The sequence below is a fragment of the Sinohyriopsis cumingii genome, chromosome 12 (genome assembly GCF_028554795.1).
Source record: "Sinohyriopsis cumingii isolate HCF-2022 chromosome 12, ASM2855479v2, whole genome shotgun sequence".
NCBI classification, from domain to species: domain Eukaryota; kingdom Metazoa; phylum Mollusca; class Bivalvia; order Unionida; family Unionidae; genus Sinohyriopsis; species Sinohyriopsis cumingii.
In genome coordinates, this window is record NC_142972.1 from 43,233,346 (window position 1) to 43,256,642 (window position 23,297).

A 23,297-nucleotide genomic window follows, 5' to 3' on the forward strand; every position below is an offset into this window, starting at 1 on the left:
ACTGTTGAATTTGTACAAAATTAGACATCTGAATTCATCCCATGGTCATAGATGAAAACGTTGCTGGTCATAGCAGGTTTGTCTACAAAGACTTCTTGTGATAGTCCTATATGAAATGGTCTTACCTTTCTCTGCATCCAATTTGAAGATCTTGGTACCATTAATTGTCCTGGACGGCGAGTCATATCGTGATAGTTTTCCTCTTGACCAAGAGCCTAGAATCAGTAGATTTAATATGATTTTCAAGATGAAAAATATCACGATATTACTCGCCTTCTCTAGAATATGTGAGTAAAGAGATTTGATGGATTTTGCTTGATTGATTTTATAATGCTTGTATAATGGAGACCTTTGCTAATGTACAAATTTCAATAACCTTGATACAAGCTGACTTAGGGTATCGGGTTAGTGATAAAGAGAAATTATAAGAAAGGTTTTGGTTTTGTCTTGAATTGCTGGAAATTCTGTTTACCCAGGAGAACATCAATCCCTTCGAGGGACATTTGTTGGAGAGAGAGAGAGAGAGAGAGAATAAAATCTACAAGTCTTTTGTCAGGATAAAATTACGACAACAACGAATAATAATTGCAGTTGCATCATATTATAAATGAAGAAAAGATTTCCACTAGTCACAACATAATCATGTGATCAGACGTAGTTACGTTTATTTCTATAAACTTTTTGTCTCTTTGACCACCATCACTATAAACATTTATCAATATTCTGAATTTAGTTTTATGTATCCCGTGTAGGTAGCCTAAACTGTTAATCAACACAAAAATAGATTTAAAGACGCGAAAATTGGTTACTAATATGTCTGGACAATGACTATTCGGCCAAGTCACAATGATATCGCGATAGCATGCGATCCAATAGTCATTCGTATGTAAAAAAGCAACACATATTTTGCGTTGCAAATTGAACTTCTACTCAAATCATATATGCCAAATAAAAATAAAAATTTAGAACCTCATGTGGAATGTTCAAAACCTTAGATCGCCTAGCACTGATAATTGTTTGTTTGATAGTGACGTAGCTATTATGTTGGAGATGGTGAAACCTCTGTTCTATAAATAGTACGTAACAGACTCCCCAACAAGAAATCGTACGCTTAAATAGGCTCTAAAACTGGTAAGAAATATGGTGGTATAAACTGTCATTTGCAGACCATACAGCCTACAAAACGCACTTCGGACATTATTTGCTGTGTGATTCGGCAGTTGACAGTTATACCAAGATCAACTCAGAATAAACATTAAAATCGTAAATAGTATAAGTTAATTACTTACATTTGTTTTCGTTGAAAAAGTTACACTATTGTACCGACAAATAATCAGGTGAACATAATACAAATGTGTTTCTTCTGAACTTACTTGAAATATATTTTTGATCTATATATAACGTATCTTTATCATTCAATAATTGCCATTGCATTAGTAGCTATAATTTATATTGCGTACGACTCTGTAGACTTAAAATAAGTAGCAACAAAAAGCGAAAACCAACAAGTTTGTATAATTGACAATAGAATTGTCCTCACATAAAGTACACTGTGAACAAGGACAAATAACTTACAGTATGATGAATACAATTTTAAGTCCTACATGTTCCATCAATTCCATAATTATCGAGTAATCCGAATGAGTTCCAAAGCTAATTTGAATAATGTCCTGTAGTGTACTGATGTATCAACAGTACAGAAAAATCACTACGATATAATCCCAAAATGTCTTTCAATGAGTCACGGTAATTTTGTAACAGTTAGTAAATTTCGAAATGACTTTAAGTGAATTCACAGTAATTACGTGACAATTATTATTCCACTTAATCTGAATATTTTAAATAATTTAAGCAATGTAATTTCAAAGAATGATTAAATTAAATGAATTCCTCCCTATGTAACTGAATAAATTCCAACACTGGTAAAACAACTAAGACTAAGAATGCCTAATTCTTCGTAATGATTCTAATATATGGATTACTAAAACGCAATAGATAGCGTCGTATATTTACAATATAAACCGTGAACAGATGAGATGTCTTAACATGGACTTATAATAAACTAGATTAGCCTGGTCTTTTGAAGAAGTCATGCCCTTGTCGGATTATCAGATGTTTACACGAACAAAACAGTTCACCTCAACCTTGGAACTTTATGACTGCATCTACGCAGGTAATACGAGTCATACTTAAAGTGCGAATTTCCGATGGAAAGAAGCTAAGTATTAAAGAAATTATTAATTAAACCTTACGAACTGTAATTTTGAATGATAATAAACATTATATATATATATATATATATATATATATATATATATATATATATATATATATATATATATATATATATATATATATATATATATATATATATATATATATATATATATATATATATATTCACAACAATTGGTCATAACGTAAACCTATGATTAGGTTGAGCTGAATTTAATTTTCCATAAATTAACTGGAAAACTGCTTGTGCACCAACATCTAAAACTACTCTTGTGTATATTAACATACTGCAAGCACTGAGCGAGAAAGCAGACAGTCTGTATGCATTCTCGAGTAATAAAGAATATAACTCTGGAGAAAAATGATGCATATATGCAAGGTCGAGGTCACTGGTTACCGGTAAATTGACCATATCAGACGAATTTGAAACATGAGGCCATTGAACACACCTGTCAGTAACTGGCGTATCATCTGAAGTGGAAAATATTACACAAGCAGATTGGACACGCATAGTAAATGAATAAGTTAGTCAAATCATTTGCCATTGCAACAAGCAAATGAACACAAACCAGAAGAGTTCATCCTCTCCAAAACAGGAAAATCTCTTCCGTAGAAACCTATCACATAGTTGTGAAACTCAAAACCTACCAAGAAAACATTAACTGATTATAATACTTTTAAATTGAAACGTTTGTAATTGAATATGTGGAGGGCGGGAAGGGTCAGAGCACGAGGGTCCAAAGACGATCAATATGACACTTGGACCTCTAGTCCTGAAAAGTGAAACATCAACCTTGTTAGTTGTGATGTGGCAGTGCAGGATAAACAATATTGGACCACTGTCGATCTAACCTTTTACTGACCGTCTTATCTTCATGTATAAGGATCCACTATGGTTAGCTTAATCCGATATGAACACACAATGTGTTTTTGGTTTCGTAAATATCTATATTTTTGTAACTTTTGGTACATGACTATACCTGTATTGTGCATAACTTTGTTCATGACTGAAAATTCTACTGGTTTTCTATAAACAAAATAATACGTATTTAATTGCGAATTGGTGTAGATTCAATTTTGATAAATATTAAGCTACGAATAGGTGTTAACAAGTTAAATGCAACCTATATATTGAACCCATTAAAAAGTTTGGGGTAATTTTTAATTGGCTGGGTTAAGTCAAGTGAGTTTTTAAAAGAGTTCAGTCGATTTCCATTGGATTGTTTGTGTCACGTGAGATATTTAGAAATATTAGATTGAGAGAATTGAGAGAAAGATCCGTCACGTGGGGTATTTTGCTCTCTCTCTCTCTCTTTCTCTCTCTCTCTCTCTCTCTCTCTCTCTCTCTCTCTCTCTCTCTCTCTATATATATATATATATATATATATATATATATATATATATATATATATATATATATATATATATATATATATATATATATATATATATAGAGTCGTAATAGATGCTTGAAGGTGTATATAAGGAGAAAAGTGAGCAACAAATTCACTCCTATTTCGGATTCTTGTTTCACGTACTAAAATCAGTCTGCAGATGTGTTTACTGTTGTTTAGAAAATTGAAGAGGGAAATTTGTTAGGAATATTCAATGGAATTGCATAGTCATCAGTGTACTGGAAAATAATCTGGAACTATTGTGAATTATCTGAAGGAGCTTAGACAATGACATTCTGATATATACATTGGATGATCTGAAATTCATCCGGAAACTTTCGATTCTTTCGGACTTGATTGCCATTGATTATATTACATGTTTTGATTTTAACTCAGCTATTACATTGTTGGTCGAGAATCCCTGTTCTATAAATAGCTACGGAACAGAAACCCTAAAGTAGTATTCATGTTCTGAATGAGGGCTCTAAAACTGATATGAAGTGATTGCCAGATAAAGGAAAATAAAAACGCAACTGAATTATAACTAAAGACATTTCTTAAGGCAAAATTGATGTTTTTCATAAGAAGGTATTATACGTTGTTAGTTGGGCGGGGTGGGACGATAAATTAGAGTGATAATAAGCACGATTATATTAGGAGCTTGACAACTAAATTGACAACAACAACAGCAGCCACACCACAACCAATATTACAGGACAAAATCAACAAAGAAGAATTAGAACCAAAAAATTAAAATAATCACTATAATTAAAACGACCGCCATCAAATTTTACTGCCTATGGAAAATAAAGGATGTTTTCAAAAATCATTATTGGAATTAGGTTGGTGTGCAGTCATATGACTATTACAGAGTAATCTTCACATTAGGGATTTTTTATTGTACTCGTGCATGTGTTGATATTCTTTATGTTCCAATGCAGGCTTTGCAACACAATCCAGACATCTACAACAAAAGTCTATAATATACACATCACCGTCTAATAGACTCTTTGTGTCCTATAAATTTTTAAATAAAGCCTCAAAACATTAATGATACACTTAAGTAGTATCATTGTAAACTGTGTTGATCTTAGCTAAGCTATCTGAGAAATAGAAGCACGACCATTTACTTTCGAACAAACTTACACAAAGACACAAACACAAGCAAACAGATTTCCATGAAAGTGAAATATATAAAAGAGTTTATTTTAATCATCTTGTATTATTTTTATATCTGTACACAAAACAAATGCAAACAGGTAGGAATGAAAAAGAAAAACTAAAGAAAAGTACATTTTTCCACGCGACAACTGCTCATCCACCATAGATTTCATATGTACAATAATCTGTTTCTGACACAAAGATCATCTGAAATGTTCTAAGTATATTCTTAAATCGTTTTTCATTGAACCCGTGAATAAAGTAAATGATGATTGATGGACAAAATAGATTTCCATAAATTGATTAGCTGCTGCACGTGCAGCAAGCGATCACCTACAGATATACATGTGTCACCTAACATACGTAAATGACATTGACGTACACATGTTGGAGAAGCAGAATAATTCTGCTACTTTGCAAAGAGCGTACGGAAACTCTAGGCACACTTAAGATACCCTCTCATTCATATCAAAGCCCACCTGGAACACGATGTCGGGTAGAATTCTCAATCATAGGCTACGATGTTGTGATGGTTCCATCAGTTTAAAGATGGTTGCGAACCCACGCTATGTAAGAATTATGAGCGGGAAGTGGCTGTTGTGAAGGGAACAATTGATGATGAAGGTCATACACAGTGAAAGATAATATATTATCACGGGCATTAATTCATTAGCTGCGCCAGGATAGAGCTTTATGCGAAGTATTATACGGTGCAAGATTCCCAGTTGCCCCGGTATCTAAGTTTGAATCTGCCTATATCGCTGTTTGTCATAAAATTGAGAAACACCGAATCAGTTGTCCGCGTACCTAAACCCAAGGTATCAATCTACGCCATGAAAACACACTGGCGCATAAATACGCCTCCATGACAGACTTCCAAAAGGAGCATAATATCCACATTCTGCCAAATTCTCCCTACAGCCTTAATGTAAGAGAGATATTCATCCTGAAAATCAAACGCCACATATCATCCTTTCACCATGACAGTTTATGTGAATATGTATAAAGAATGATAGATACACCTGCCGTAACGGCTGTGCAAATTGGTTGATTGATAGTCTCATTGTTGGAACGTCCAAAGTTCAGAATTCCAGACTCTCCCGCTTGGGATGTTCTTTGTAAGACTAACAGCTCTGCATAATATTAATAAATCACATCCTATATCTCCTTAACGCAGTCAGGAGACTTTGTCTTTAACACTTAAAACCTGAATTAAAACATGCTTTTATTCTATGAAATATTCCCTTTTTACACTGTCTTAGCATCGGTCTTCAGTATAAAAAAGAACTTTGAAGTTTGAGTACGTTCTATTATGTTTTAGTACATCTTACCTCAGTTACCATGGCTAGACTAATTTTTAACATAATTCATCTTCTTGATGACCTCCAACAAGTGGGCGAACAGGAGCAAACACTATTATAAAATTATACACGTTGTGAATCAATTACACACATTATAACTTGGTTAAATTCACATAACTAATATACAGCACTTTAAACTATCAAAGAATGCACATGAAACGAATATGAAAAAGACAAATTTGAATAAAAACTGGCTACAATGCAATAAATTCTTCGATTCATGATGAGTTACTACAAATATTGTATATATATTTACTAACAAAACAGAAGATTATTTCGTAATGAGAATCTCCTTCTAGAAACATTTGCAACATATTTTTCTGTATAGAAATTGTCTGAATTCAGAATTAAAGAGGCCGTAGATAAGCGGATTAGATGCAGAATTTATAAGGTAAGACAGATATCCAAAATTAAAGGCGACCAGTTGTTCATTAGTCAAAATATTTACTTCATATCCATCTTGAAACAAACTCCAGATAGCTACGCAGAGATATGGTAGAAAACTGATCACAAACACGAGAGCCACAATAAACATGATGATGGTTGATTTCACAGACCTTCTGTCTAACTTTCCAAATCTTGAGTGTGCCTGTGGACATCCTGCTTTGTTACTCCTGTCGTCTATGTTTATTCGCTTTTCTTCCTTGCTTTTTATAAACCTCGAAAATGGCACTGACTCTATCTCTGATGCTTTGGTCTGGCGTTCATGACATCCTCTTTCTTTGGAGTCATCGTGCATTTCGGCCGAAATCTGGCGCCAATCAGAATCAGATCGACAACGAGGCAACATAATTTGGTGGCCTACTCGTGGCGTCCAAATTGAATTAATTAAATTATCGCCAGGTACCGTATCGCTGCCTTCTAGGAAGGTGCTGCTTGAGTATTCTGAATGTCCTTGAAGTGTTTCAGATGGCCACGACATTCTCCTATTTCTCACGGCCTTGATCTTTTTCTGAGATAAGTTCAAAATTGCAACACTGTTATTTCTCGATTCTTTTGTATCTTTTCTATATTGCAAAATGTTGTGCACGCTATCGTTTGAAAATGATTTGTTCAACCTATCCGCATTATCAGGAGGACTCCTACATTCCGCATCAAGTCGATTTTTCGATTTGTCTACTGGATCTGCAAGTTTATGCGGACCTTGTTTGTCTGTCTCAGTCTGGGTACTGGTTTCAGCAGTAGAATAAATATTTGGAAGCGAAGAAGAGGAACATAAGGTAACATATACGGGCTGTACATTTATCTGTGTTTTTGTATTGTTTATTTTGAGACTTTTTCTATATCTCCTGAGTTCAAATATTTGGCGGCCGATGAGACCATACAAAACAGCAATGGTAACTGTCCCAGCTGTAAAGATGATGAACTGAAATACATGAAAGGCTAGTACGTACGGGGTGTATGGAGGTGACGCTGTAATTTTACAATCGTATCCTGTTATGTTCAATTGATGTGTTGCATTCATGGGATTGGTGTAAATGACACGGACATGTTCAACTACATACAATTCTAATGAAGGCCATGACACGAGAGCTGAGATAAAGGCACACAGAGTGCTTATAATCCTGGCCTGGCGTACTGATAATTGCTTGCTATGAGGCCAACAAATCCGCCTGTACCTGTCGATAGCGATAATCAACAGTGTCAAACCAGAAGCGATAGATGTGTAAAAAGTTACAAACCTAAGAATTTTGCAACTTGGGGCATTATCAAAGGTGATATATAGTATTAAATTCGCGTGCTCCATGGGCATACCCAAAACACAATTCATAAGGTCAAATGCCGCAAGAGCTACAATAAAACAAGTCGTAGGTGTTGTCTTTGTTTTTCGTCCGTAATAGTAAAGAACTATAGAGTTTCCAAACATACCAAGTATCATAAGGAAGCTGGCGTACATTATGACAGGCATCAAGGCGACTGCCAATTCTTTTGACTTCTTCAACAAGAGCACACTCTCTTCTTGACTTGACATTGACGTTGGCATTGCATATAGAACTTGTATGGTGTTTTCTTTCAGAATTCAGGATGATGAATGAGGAATCTTCCTTCACCCTGTTTCGTAAAAGATTGTATTTGATATGAAGAGATATACTTCAAACATAAGATGCATGGTGAAATGTAAACAAAAAAGCACACAACATTAGATTTATAAGTACATTCCTACTGAAAATTGTGAAAGTCGACTTTGCATTGGTACATATTACAGACATTGGCATTACAGAATCTTTTATCGGCTTTGACTATTCCTTTGAAGTGAGATATTTTTATTTCATCATTGACTAATGTACTAACCAAACATTTTAATAACAATAGAAAACTTCTACCGATTGTGACTTTTAATGTATTTTTTATTTGTATTGAAATAAAAGAAACAAAATAGTTTGCTTTCGACTATTTGGAATTTAGAACAGTTTATTTCCATATATAAATATTTCCTCGTAATCATAATTTTATCCATATCCTAACACAAATGTTTTTCTTTTTACATATAATTTACTACAAAACGGATTTATTAAATATTGATAAGAGAATAATGTTCACTTAATTGTTTGTTTCCTAGGTATACGTTAGATTTCTTAAATTAAGTAACAGACAATGTTAAACCAAAACAAATTTTGTAAAATTCAACAAATAATCATTCACTTTAATTATAATCTGCAATCATGGACAAAGATTAACTATGTAATATGTTCCTTTCAAATGACCCTTACAGATTATAACCATAGACGAAATGTAAACACACAATATAGGTATACATTACAGGCACATCCAATAGATTTCATTAATATTAGCTGAGGGTAATCGAATTTTGTCTAATATTAATTCTCTAATTTGCTATAATGTCGTGTTGAAATCACGCGCTGGTATTGTGTACGTTTATTTCACATGCTTCTAACATGCATACTATACCAATGCCGCTGGAAGGAAATGATTAAACCTTGGTAGGACAATCTCTAATTGTAACGTTATGGAGTGGGTGAGAGAGGTGTAGTATTCCTTGTTTTCACCGTACCCGAAATCTGGGTAGGAAATGGGATAGTGGAGTCCTGTGTGGTGATGGGAATTATGTGTGAGTTTAACAAAAGTACTTTGAAACTTACAATATACGCCAGTTTATTGTCTATTAGCTCATTACGCAAACTGTGGCAAGGTCAATAAAAGTCGTTGACCTTGACATTCGTCCTTTGACCCTGAAAGCAGTATTGCTTTATTTGGGTCAGTTTAACTCATTTTCGTCCTATATCAACATACAATCCTGAACGTTTGGTCCCTATATTTGGCTTGCAATATATGTCCTTTGTAAAAATATTTTAAACATAATGTTTTCGTCCAGGTGAATTTAATCTTTGACATTTTATCCCCCTCCAAAAATAAAAAATAGGTCTGTTCACGCAAAATGATGCTATTGCGTGAAACCAATTCTTCTACTTTAACATTCCAGTATGTCCATTCGAGGTCGAAATCTATAATACTCTTAGCTTGTCTCGAATTACGTTTAGACAAGGAATGTGATGTAGACATAAACAAAAATCAACAAAGGACAGTCGGACCGAATATGATAATCTAGATCTATAGACTGAGGTATCAACTTCAAAACATAGACGAATAATGTGATATATATTTTTTAGAATTTTTTTTCTCGGGGCATGAGGAAAAATTATAGAAGAGCTCCTCCAAGGGAGTGTCACTTTACTGAGTGAAAACGATTTTTAGGAGCAGACGAAAAGTCCGTTTCTTCTTTTCTTTCATATTATTTTGCATGTATTATACACATCTCTGACATACGTGTTTACAATATCAGAGGTTTTCGCTCTTATCTGTTACTTAGTGTAGAACCATAGAACCGTAGCAATATACATATATACACCGCAATATGTATAGAGAAGATATAGATTTTCTGATTTCTATACAAGAGAGCGCCTATGTAAGTCACGTAAACTACTAGCAGCATGCAGACATGTGGGACATGCAAGGTATGCAAAATAAAACAAAATGGATGTAAATAAAGTTGATTCTAATCAACCTATTTTCGATAACGTTTTTGGGATTTTATGTACACCTATATTTTTGGAACTCCTGGTAGATGATTGTATCTATGTTATGTGTAATTCTTGATTTTTTTAAAACTGTAAATTGTAATGATCATCTATAATCACAATAGTAGGTAGCTAATTTTACTACACAGGAATAGAATTCTATTTGAAGATATTAAGAGTGTAAACTGCGTAGGATCTCTACATAGGTATTTTCGTAGATGTTTAAGATCATGGCTAATAATATTAATATTAAAACCTGTTGACATGTTTGGGGTATTTGGCTGCTGTGGACACCGAGATATTAGAAGAATTAAATTATTTCCCATTGGATGAATTAGGTCGGGTGGGTTCTTTTTCGATGCGGGATAGTTGCGACAAGTCACGTAGCTAGTAGGAGCAAAATGCGTTTTAACCCTCTATGTTTGCATATTGTGCGTGGAGCTGGAAAAATTTGCATTTTTTGTTCCTCCGTTCATGTTGTAACATCAGTCTCCCGATGTATTTATCTTTTGTTAAGATATTTTTTGAGAGAAAATATTTGCTTAGATTATTCATTGATATTACAAAGTGCTCACTGGACTAAAAACAATATTCTCGGGCTATTGTGAAATTATTCAAAGGAGGTCTGGACAATGTCATTGTCAAACATCATAACTCTTGGCAGAACAGTACATTCGAGAATTTGAAATTTATTCGCAACATTCGATTTGTTGAGGGACTTGAATAGAACATTTTACGATTATTTTGGATTCAATTCCTTTTGTTGTAAGTTCCTCTTAAATTGTCATTTTGTAATTTTGATAACTGTATTATTTAAGTTTTACAAAACTGAATATTGCTTCTTTTCGTTACTTGGTGTAAGATCATAGAGTTGTAACAGGGTTCAAAAGGTAAAATCGACATAGGTAGATGATGTATTCAACGCTTTAAGAGAAATAGTTAATAGATAAAGCCTGAAAAACAAATGTTGGATATGAGAACAGAATCTTATTCCACAAATGTTAAGGAATTTTCAACTTACTCAGACAAATATCATCTGCAGCTGTAATGTTTAATAGAAGCATAAAGGATAGAATATTTAAATAGTTCACTCAAAATAAAACTATACACTGGGTTAACTATTTACCAAATCTGATTGTGGGATTCAGCGCTACTCCTCACAGATCACGAAACATAATCCCAGTTGATTCAAGCGATGAGCGAAATTGATCAGCAGTATGGATCATAATATTTAGTCTCTTGACAACTGATATATTTGGAAGGCCTAAAATCTAATTTAATCAAACACGAATACAAAACAATTTTTGCAATCGGCTATCTTCTTAAAACAAAATATATGTTTAAAATCAGGTATATAATTTTAGGTGATCCTGAAATTTGCAAACTGGGAAAAGTACAAGGAAAGGATATACAAGGAGGTGTTATAAGAAGATCTCTCTCTATACGGTAAAGATGATTGTACAAGACTTCACACGACCGAGAACACCAAAACCATCAATCGTACAATATGTGCACTATTTAAAGGAAAGGATAAAACGAATTGTTGAACATCTGGGCAACACCATTAGAAAATAATTATGTGTAAATGTCTCAACGACGGAGAGAAAAAATAGATACTTTAACATGCCCATCAATTTACATCCAGTATTTAACTAACCTACCAACATAAGATTTCGTATTTGAGTGTTTTAAATTTCATTCTGCAGTCAATTCAGATCAATTAATTACGTCCTTTGCACGTATCAAGTACCCCTTTCATTATTTCCTTGAACTCTCAATTCATGATTTTCAAACGTCATGTTAATGCATACAAATGTTCTAAACTTTGCTCTTGAAAACAATTAGCAAAAATTTAGAGCATGATCAAAATATATTTAATATTGTGTGCATATTTAACATTGTTATCTTTATATCCATTATCTTATAGTCTCAAGATCTTCATCACCATTAGCCATGTTTTGTGCACACGTCAAGACCAGAAAACGATAGACAGATGAATAAATGGCACTTACCCCATTTCTTATATAAGAAGTATCCTTAGGAATTGAATAAATCTATTGCAATGGAACATCCAAATAATTACCCCCCCCCCAAAAAAAAAAAAAAAAAAAATATGAAAAGGAGTTGGCAAACATGCTCGACAAACATACCTATAAAGCGAAGGAGAAACTTGCAAATACTTCCAAAACGTTGTAAAATGGCGTCAATTAGATAACAACATCATTAATTACCAAATTTCTTTCAATCGACAACTTGGACAGATTACAAAATGAACTGAAACATGACTAGATATCATTCAATGTAATTCGATCATTTATTTTGAATTTTGTCATCTCAATATGTTTCCCCCACTAGTACGTATCAGTAATTTAATGGCTTTGAAACATTAATTTTAAAGGCAGATATGTCTGTATCCTGTCTATATTTTGAACAAACCTTGAAATTCATGTTGTTTAATTTATCAATTACATTTCAAATAATTTTTCACAACTTTTAAGTCATTTATCATGTTTACTTTGCTCTGATCCAGATTTATGTTAATATGTATTATAAATCGGGTCACAAATGAATGTAAGATATTATCAATATGAATCTAAACTTGACAAATCGCTAGAGAAAGTAACATCAAAACCACCATAAGATTCGCATTGAAATTAATTTGGAAAACGTTCACACGAATTCAGAAGTTCACAACAGACTGTTTGAAAGCTCAACAATAAATTTTAAGATGATGAAATCATTGAGATCATACTAAATGAAAAAAAACAAGTTCAAACAGCTCAGTCTCTTCTTAGACAGGTGGATGCCTAGCTGGGGTTTAGCATCTTGTTATTTTAGTCTGAAAAATAAGGTTGTAACCTCTTCAACACTGTCCCTTCAGCACAATTGCAAAGTGTGCAGCTGACACGCAAGACTCCACTGTGCCGCACTTCCCAGTTATCAAACATCAAATCTTTCTTACAACCCAGTTACAGATGTGCTTTAATATTTAAGTAATATATAATAAAAGGTCGACAAAAACAAAAAGGACTATTAACTCAACACTTAAATATGCCCCACCATTGCGTAGATGCTTCTAAGAGAGTTATTGCGATTGCTACTTGCTCTCATGATAAACATGGGCATTAAAAAACGTACATTTAATTTCAATTCCACTTTGCGAATTCATAATCGACCTCCTAATAGCACATTGACATTCAACTTTATTTAACTAAATTGCATCAGAAGTCGGGCACGTTCTGGGTTTCCTATTAGATCGAATGCTCCCCTCACGAATCAAGATTACCTGTCCTAACTACGGTACTGTTGCTTGAAATGACATTTGCATTGGTTGCCGTGCTTGAACAAATCATCAGACTGGACGAACGTCAGAGGTAGAGTACATATATCTGGTCACAAGTCGTGAAGTTAATTGTGGTAGACACATTCATGGATCAAAGGATCAACATATGAGAAGTATTCATATTCAAGTCTCTTATTTCTAAATAACTATGAGGAAAAATGCAAGCTCATTTTATAGTCCAGTTCAGAATTCCTCTTAAAAATGCCAAAAATATATAATTAACTTGATCTGGTCAACAGGGCTCTTTATTTATTGAGCTTCCCATATTTTAGCTCTTATCTGGTTTAAGATCCTTACTTATTCATGTTATGATATAATACCTCTTCAACGGTCAAGGGATAACATCAAATTGTATGACGCTGATGACTATTCTAGGTGTATCACATTAAATAAATAAAAAGGTACCTTGAGTTTTCAAAGGTGAGCTAATTGGCGTTCTAATTAGAGAAATTGGAGAACTGAGATCAAAACTATATTCATCTGAGACGGATGAAGATAGAAAAAAAAGTTTACTAAAGAATCAGAACATTCGCTATGTAAGGAATTTCGAATTAGAAATGTAAACAAATTGCTTACAAACTCATAATGATAATCGCCAAGACAAACATTGACTCGGACAATCAATATATGTATGGCATCCAAATGAATTGTATAGTGTTGACTAGGTATGACGCCAAACGTTTTGGTTGCCACCACGCATAAAGAACATGATGAATATGTCAGTAGATTGTATTGAAAAGGAATGTCAAGTCTAGTCTATCGTTATCTTAATTTCTTTATTGTGTTCTGCTTCAAAGGGACTCTAATTTCTCATTTATTATGTCTGGAACAAAATTAGTCTCGTTAAGAATTTTTCCGGAGAGGGGTACTTTTTTCATTGCAATACGACCAGTACTGTGTTTTGTTTTCATCAAAGACACTCTTTGATAACGAATTGTTTATTCGTACGATCATCCATACTGATGTTTCAAATATGCATAACTCTAACAGTTGGTCTTGCAAGATTATTCCCTTTCTTTTTCCTCTCGTCAAGAGCTTCGTAAAAGCTTCGCAATGTATTGAAAACAATTGATTTTTAGTAGCTGTGTTTTGTTTAGACCTTGACCAAGCCTTCTGAAACCAAATTAGTAGAATTGTCATGAACATTAAAAAAAAATGTTAATCAGTAGTTTTCCTTACAAACTTTTGCAGTCTTTCATTGTGTACGAGGTATTCTTTGGGCGATACTGAATATTGAACAGAACATGTAACTTCAGTCACTGATGATTTGCACGATTCATGTGAAAAACTATTTTAAAGACTTAATATTTAAAGCCTATTTCTATGTTTTTAGAAGTTCTTCTTTTACTCATCGTTTTCATTACGCCTCCTCATTGATTACATATTTGCACACTATGGTGTTGATGAGACCGAAGAAGGGCGATAACGAAAGTGTGTGTGTGTGTGTGTGTGTGTGTGTGTGTATGTGTGTAGGAGTAAGATTATATGAAGAAGAAGAATGAAATAGCTCTAAATATTGAAATACGAGTCTTAATAAAACGCATAGAAAAGAACGTCGTCCTAAAAGTGATATCACTAATCTGGCGATATCAATTTGCCTGAGGAAATCCTGTGAAAGAGTATACAAATACAGCGGATAATGATCTACCAGTATCTGAAAATTAAGTGGTATTGTTAACGTCTTTTTATACATCACAAACTATATAGCTTCTGTACCAATATCTTATGCAACACAAGATTCTAATTTTAGCATTATTGTACCACCTTCAGTCCTCTGTCGCAAACCAGACCTTAAACCACAAATCTTAGTATGCCATGAAAATGTAGCAGTCATTTAACACGAAAAAAGCATCGCTTTCGTATTAGATTGTGAAGTTCTCTCACCATCATTGTATCAAAATTATTCCAGAATGCATTGTCACCTATCAGAACCAAGTCACTACCCGATACAAATTCTATAGTAAGAGTTAGATTTGACATTTGCCATATGTGAACTTTGTTTAGCTTTTCGGATGCTCGTGGTATACATGACATGATGTGTTTAAGTGAGGTATTTAAATCATTGTGGTACTTTTTCCTCAGTGTTAGGAGTTCTACATTTAATTAAAATAAAATATATATACTCACATTTATCCCAAGTAAAATAAAACAAATATTGGTTATAAGTAGGATTACTTTACTGTTGGTTTTTGTAAACATCACAGTATTGATACAAATTATTCAGTTGAAGTTCCCTTGGTTATTCAGCATTTGCCTTTCTAATCTGCACCGTTTAAATTACGACTACCTTCAAGACAATAAGTAAAAGCATATAAGTAAAGAACATCGTCCAGTCAGTTTTAGTTCTACGTTCCATTATAACAGCCAGCGAAATACTCCAATATGCCCATTTCTGTGTCCAGTGCAGTTTTGTTTGTCTCTCGCTATCTCGGTTTTACCTTGATCATTGCCACTACCTAATACAAGAGTCATTTTAACTGCTCGAGGTTTGATACAACTCTGTATGTTGTAAACTTCTGCTATAAATCAGTTAATATCTTAACGTTTCATCCTTTTGACTATTTCGTCAATTCTATATATACCCTACAAATGCTATTGACCACTTTTTAATCAACCAATTATTCTGTATCTGTTTTAGATGGTTCAACCATAGCTTGTAAAATGTAATAAATGTCAATGCAAAAACATCTTCTATTGTTTTAACCTTATCAATAAAATTTATAATATAAACATTGTAAGTTGTTTTCAAACATCTAATAATAATTTCCCTTACAGTTATGAAGTTTTGATGTCCTATATTATTTCGATTATCTCAGGAAAATCAGACTTTTAATGCAATTCGGACAGTCATCACTGCACCAAACTCAGTATTACTGTATTAATCTCTCGTTCGCTCTTAGAATTTATTATACTAGTTCTCTCAGTAACTGTTCCAGTTCCGATTGAAAAATGTCATAGTTTGTAAGACATATTTTATATATGTTCTCGATGTCTGTACAAAATTCAGAAGGGCCGTTTCATAAGTTACAGCTTGCTTTCTGACATCTTTTCTTCCCCATAATGTTGATAGGGCTTGAATAGTAGTCTTTAATGTTATTAATCTCTGTCTCAACTAGACTTAAGCAAAGTTCTATACTAACTGTGCTAGATTGTTAATACGGTTATTGTTGAATTTATGACCTATTTAATTGCTTGACCTAGTTTTCAATTGTATATTATTCAGTGTCAAACAAGGAAATTAATTCATTAATATAACTGAGAAATGTATCTCCTATTTATCTAGAGACAACTTCTGCGTCGACAAAATCGAGATATTTCAGATATGTGACTAATGAATGGACGCGTTTTTGAAAATAGTTGGTGTTTTATTCTTACGCGGAGTTATTTAAATATTTGAATTTTGTTTCAATGCCGTCTTCGATGTTTGCATTGCGGGTCGTTCAATCCTTGACTTGTTCAAATCCATTTCGAGATTATGATAACCGTCATAAAAAATAGTCCTTGTTTATTGTCACTGAAGCTGAAAAAGTAATATTCTGAGTTTCCTAAAATCATTATACCAACCAAACCTAATCTTTGAAATGAAATGAATACTTTGCAAGTTCTGTCATTAATTGGGGTTTAGAGATAGAAGGCATTCTTAGAAAAGAGGGCAGGTTCAAATATAGTTCCTTACATTTTCAATATATTTAAACAATTGATTATAGATTTGTTAGGTTAAATTTCATCAGCTACAAGATAGTCGATTGTGCACTGACTTCATAAATATTTAACAATTAGATTTACAATATTTACGTTTGATGGTGGCATGATGTACGCAAATGTGAGATAAAATTTGATTATTGTAAGTCTTTAACTGTACTTACCTTAAGAAACTAGCAAAAGCAACACGTAAACGTACGTATCTGCTAGTAGATACCTGGCATTGACTTGTAAGATGTTGATATGGCTGGATTTGTCCAGTCTCAGATGTTTGATTTCCTTGTTATGTCTTTCGTACAAGTAGTTATCAAAGACTTTGCCAAGAAGCAACTTTCTTTTAGAGCGAATGTTTAAGTTGTTAAAAATTCAGTCATACTACCTTGCATCAAATAATAGATTGTGCTGTTGAAATTCGTTTCTATTTTTCACGCGGTGAATATTAAGCATTTCGTGAATTGAATCCTACTATTGTTCAGCCTTTTAGCTTTCTGCTTTTTCTTTTTAATATCATGTGAACGTTTGTATCACGTTGACATCCATGTAAACTCAACATGGATCTTCTGGTTATTGAGAAGTTTCCTGTTCAGACTCTTAGCAAACTTTATATTCATCTAGCTTTTATCAACACTACGTTCTGCTTATTTGGCACGGATATTTGTAACGTAGATGAACATAAGTCTCTATCCATTGTATCAAGGCACGATTCAACTGTAACGATTTTGGATTCACTTTCCATTTGTTTTTATTTTTACCTCTGGTTTCATGGTATCTGTGTCTTTCTTTCCTAATGCGCTCTTGATTTTAGCATCTATCACATTTTAGAAATTAGTTTCTTTCTAGACCTTAAAGATTTTTTATTTTGCTGTCACTTCATTAGAACGTATGCACCAGAGACACGTCATTTATTTTAATGGAACCTCGGTTTCTGCTGATTTCTATTGTTATTAATGATTCATCACATGCTTTTCGTTTCAAATACTTTTGCTGTCCGTTTATGGTCACGAAAAATTCAACTGTGTGAGTATCATCTTCCGTGTCAGTGAAAAATAACTGTTCTTTGTAAATATGCCCTATATATCCTATTCCTTTATGTCTTCCGGTTTGTAAAATAGAATATCATCCAAAATTATTGATTTTAAATATTTCACTTGTAACCTTAGGAAATATTGCCTTAATTTTGAATTAAAGAGTTCCAAATGTATCAGCTATAAAATAGACTTATCAAAATGTTTGATCTTTTTCTCATTCTTAGTCGCTTTAAATGAAGTAATCTGTACTGGAGAGAGGTCACTGCAATTGTATCCCTTAAATACCTAAAGGTAAAATGTCGACCATCTTTTCCTTTCAGTTTAAGTGAAATACCTCCTCGTTATAGCTCTCAGAGTTGTGTTAAATCCGTCCACAACATATGTTTTCTGAATGTGTAAAAAAGTAGTTAATGTTTATATTTTCCAAAAAGGCTTTAATGATCTTGTTGTAAAACTTGTCAGGGATTTAGCTCTTTAAAGACTTCCATGAAGACGTAATATATGTCATCTTACTTAGATATTTTTACTATCTCAGCCAAGGTGTATTTAGAGAAAACGTGTCACTGTTAAGATATCGTTACTTCCATCATTGTCCTTTTTATGCCTACATGTGAACAATGTCTTCCTGGCACTGATGATCCACGTGGCTAACTTAGTCTCTTCTGTATCGAAACCTTTTCTCGCTTGTTTATGTAATTAGTAGGGGATTATTCAGTTAACCTTTGTTTGAAATCATTGTATTGTTCCCATTTTATGTCTTTCACAACTGATCGATATATGTGTGCGCAACGTTGCGTTTAGGCTCATAGTATATAGCATAAATGCAGTTCCTTTACAGCCATTTAGAGCAATATCAAAACATCAAAAGAGGACGTTGCGATTGATAAATTGTCATTAGGCCTACTCAGCAAGTCAGCATAACCTCTGTCTACAACTCGAATATTTAACGTTTCTTCAATCCTTCAAAGTATTGAATGAGTTTTATTTACAATTGTGAGATTCGTAAGAGTTATTCAAAACTACTACACCTTATGTTGGGTCACCATATGCTGTTATAAATAGATATTTCCTTTCCGTTAATTTTGTCGCTGTTGTTTGCCGAATTAGTAATGATTGATCTTGTGTGATTCTGTCAGTTAAGCTGTATACAAATTTGCAAATCTTTCCACATTAAATACACAATTTGTTCCTTTGTCAAACTGAATCGTTTTAACCGTACTGCTGTTAGAATTGATGATGTTTATCTCCTAGTTATCATCATTTAATGTAAGCTGAAATCTGAATCTTGCCAAGCGTTGCTGAAATATCCGTTTTATGTTTGAAATGGACAAATCAACATTTATATTATCTTGTATGTCATCTTGTAGGACAACTAATTTTTACATTTTATTCCCTCTCAAAATCGTAAACACGTAAACACTAACTTTAGTTGTTGTGTTTTGTTAAACTTGTGAAATATTATCTATCTGCCCAATCTAAAACAATATGAAAAGCTTTTTGCTATTCATCATCTTTTGCCTAATTTCTGGAACGTATTTTCAGCTAAACTCAATGCACCAAAAAGGAATTAATGTGTAGTCCATGGTCTCAAGAGTTGCTATGTTTATGCAGAATATCAGTCTTCAAGGGACTGAATGGTATTTATGTAATTCATGTATTAACAAAAATTATGAGTGATTCAGAAACTCTGAGAACAGAAGTTTAAATTTCTGGGACTTTCTCTATTCAATTGTACTCGTGTGGAAAAATCCTCCGCCAAGAGGCTCATACTTTAAGTATATTACTGTACTGACGAAGGTAAACTTCAGTACTAATTTATTGTCCTGTATTCATCATTCAATTGTTTGTAAAATCGCTTCACTTGTGTCTGTAATTTGTTGGGTAGTTCAGTGGTCCTAACAATATCATTTTTATTATTTTTCAGCACCGTTGACATACAGTAAAAACGTTTGCCCCATGACAGGTTTTATGTCTTGATTCACTATATTTATAGCTTCAGGTCAAGGTAAAGAAAACTGTCGGTCTAGCCAAATCAGAGAGAGAGAGAGAGAGAGAGAGAGAGAGCAGTGGCAACTATTGGCACAATGATCACGCATATGACGGCAAATGACAATCCCATCATATGTTTGCTTGTTTTCTTTTCGGGTGGTGGTGGAGGGTATGTTAGTCTTTTGTAAACTTTCATATTTTAAATGGGAAATTGTGGTGGGTGCAGGGGTTGGTAACCCTATAAAGCCCACACAAATCTTTAAGATAAAATAAGAATATAAGCCCTAACATTGAATTATATAAATATAACTCAGTATGAAAACATATCAAACATCGTTTCTAAAGTGAGTCAACTTTTGTCTCTTCACCATAATGAACTGTTTATTATCTATTCGTTATATTACGTACCTTAACACAACTGTGATACTACCGTCCTCAGACGAAATCCTTCTCACTGATGACTCAGATGTGCAGTGATGGTAAGCCCTCAGATTTAATGATTCTAAGTAGAATACAGTTATGAACATATGTTGAACGGAAAGTATTTTGTCCACCTACCGTGGGACAAAAATAGATTTCTTTGCTTCATATAAGTATTGTTTTCCGTATGATTTCCAGTTATAACGAATCAGTAATACGATAACAGTCTATACATATATCATGCAGTCAAGAGAAAATGACCTAAATTGTATGGGTTGGGATGACGAAATATAAGCTAGTGGATTAATATTCCATTTACTTTTCAAGGGTAGTGGGATAAATCTCAAGAGTGAGTATGTACAAGGTCATCTACTTTGAGGCTACTTTAAAATATCATGCCTTTTGAACAAATATCAGGTACTATATCCAAATCTCATGCCTTTTGAACAAGTAACATTTATTATATCGGCATGCCAGTCTAAACGTCTGTCTGTCTGTCGTGCGTCTGCTGGTAATGTTCACCATATCCCTCTAAATCATGAAAGACCTCAACATTAAAGCTCTTATATATGTCTGCAAGTGATCGATGGACTGCACAATGATTTTAACATTTTCATATGGCATGCCTTACATTATTAAGGCTATGTATATATATATATATATATATATATATATATATATATATATATATATATATATATATGTAGGGTGAGAAGGATGTATAGAAAGAAAGAAAAAGGGAGGGGGAGAGGGGAAGATATAGGAATATGTCTGTTTATTGCACCATTTGATGGAGTGAGTGTTGCCTTCTGTTTTTTTCTATGTGCATATGTTCATCCATTGTCACAAGATCCTTTCATAAGACCCAATAGATGGCAAGGGAACTTGATATATTGTATCAACAATATCTCGTGAGCCTTTTATAATACCTAATACATGGCAAAAGATCTTGTTACATAAAATCCGCATGGTTGCGTGAGCCTTTTACAGTATATAACACATGGTAATATGACTTGATATATAATATCAGCAATTTAACAGATTACTCAGAATCAATTAAAGGACACAGACGAAGGGAGAAATAACACTTATCTAATTTGACATCACTAGGCAAAGGCTTAACCTTTATCTGGTACATGTTGTATTGTATTGGATTTTAAGACATTTGATTATTTCCCGTCATCTTGACTGAAAAAGAGACTGTCGCATAATGCTATGCATTTTTCAAAGTAATTGTAAAACATTAAAATGTGCAATGAAATTTCTGATGTTGAAACTTTAGTGACAGTCAATAAATATTCAGTGTCTATAAGAAAAGTGGTTGACTAGAAGACTTTATATTAATGAGGGTAATGCAAATTATGGTCTGTGCGGTTAAGGTTCTGTGCAAAATTGGACCCAATTTCACTTGTTCATCTTCAGTTCGCCACTGCGACAGTCATTTGCTTCTTCTTCCACCATTTTACCAAGGCGCAAACACAACACTTAAAGCACAAAATGTATTTATTCATATGGATTTGTAATTGTATCAAAAGGAGTGGGTAGAGAGACAATAGCTGAAGATCAAAATATAGTTACTTTTTATTTCCAACAATACTAATAATAGTATTATGATAGTCAGGCTATAGCGTGGCTTCTAAAATGGCGCATGCGTACAGACTACGACCATAGAGACTTAGTCAGCATGAGAAACAATGCTGATGTTTTTCTCTTCGAGATTATTTCAGCCAGAGATTTTGGGAATTTATTACATATTTGATGAGAATATGCCTGTTTCTGAGAATATGCCTGTTTCTGAGAATTCATTACATGTATGATAATAATTGACCTATTTTAGCCAGAGATTCTGGGAAACCAAATATGTTTGATGAGTATTGACTTTATTTACATGTATATTTCAAAGTTTGCACGTTTAGTCATCAACGCTGTGTGTGTGTGTGTGTGTGTGTGTTACAGAGCAACCGTTATTACCATGACAGTTCATTGCAACTGGGAAGGCATTAGTAGCACACAGTAGCATTAGTGATACGACACCTGCGTTACCTTAGTATTTGCTATCGTTCAATACATTACTTTGCTGATTGATTCACCTAGAGAATTTCATTCAAATATTATAATATGACCGAGAACAAGTAATTAGTATTTTATTGAAATATATTCAATTAATTTTTTTTTTAATAAGGCACATTATTTTCTGTTTTTCTCTCAGATAACTTTAATGTTAACACAGAACCCGGGTTTAAAAATCGAGTAGACGAAATTCATGTTTGAACGTATATCAGTCTTTTCTGAAAGTAAGGTATTGGCAAAAAAAAATTAGTGAATTGAACATATTTTATTACATAGTTAATAAATTAAACGTTAGACATGAGGCCTGAATACAGCTGATAACATACTATTTATATATCTACTTCTTAATTTAAAATATATTCATTAAATTTTAATACATACCAAAGTTATTATTTGTTTTTTGAAGTTTTGCAATAACCCTTTCATCTCTTTCCATAAACGTTTACCACTGCAATCTAGAAAATATGAAGAACATTTTTTTGCAAGAGAACACTGATCACTGTAAGTACCGTTACCTAGCTTTTGTCTTGCTGATAAATTTGTACATGGTGTATTTT

At 33.3% G+C, this 23,297-nt stretch overlaps 1 protein-coding gene across 1 annotated transcript; it reads right to left on the bottom strand.

Moving 5' to 3' along the window:
- Positions 1 to 4,814: 4,814 nt before the first annotated feature.
- LOC149786345 (uncharacterized) lies at positions 4,815 to 20,905 on the bottom strand. Its single transcript, XM_089976761.1, has 2 exons — positions 20,659 to 20,905; positions 4,815 to 8,203 (listed from the first exon to the last, which is right to left on the bottom strand). The coding sequence occupies exon 2, from the start codon at positions 8,133 to 8,135 to the stop codon at positions 6,447 to 6,449; it is 1,689 nt and encodes a 562-aa protein (XP_089832887.1). The 5' UTR covers positions 8,136 to 8,203; positions 20,659 to 20,905; the 3' UTR covers positions 4,815 to 6,446.
- Positions 20,906 to 23,297: the final 2,392 nt, after the last annotated feature.

Bases quoted from the DNA above. Each gene is read 5' to 3' on its own strand.
- LOC149786345 (XM_089976761.1), bottom strand. From the start codon at position 8,135: ATGCCAACGTCAATGTCAAGTCAAGAAGAGAGTGTGCTCTTGTTGAAG.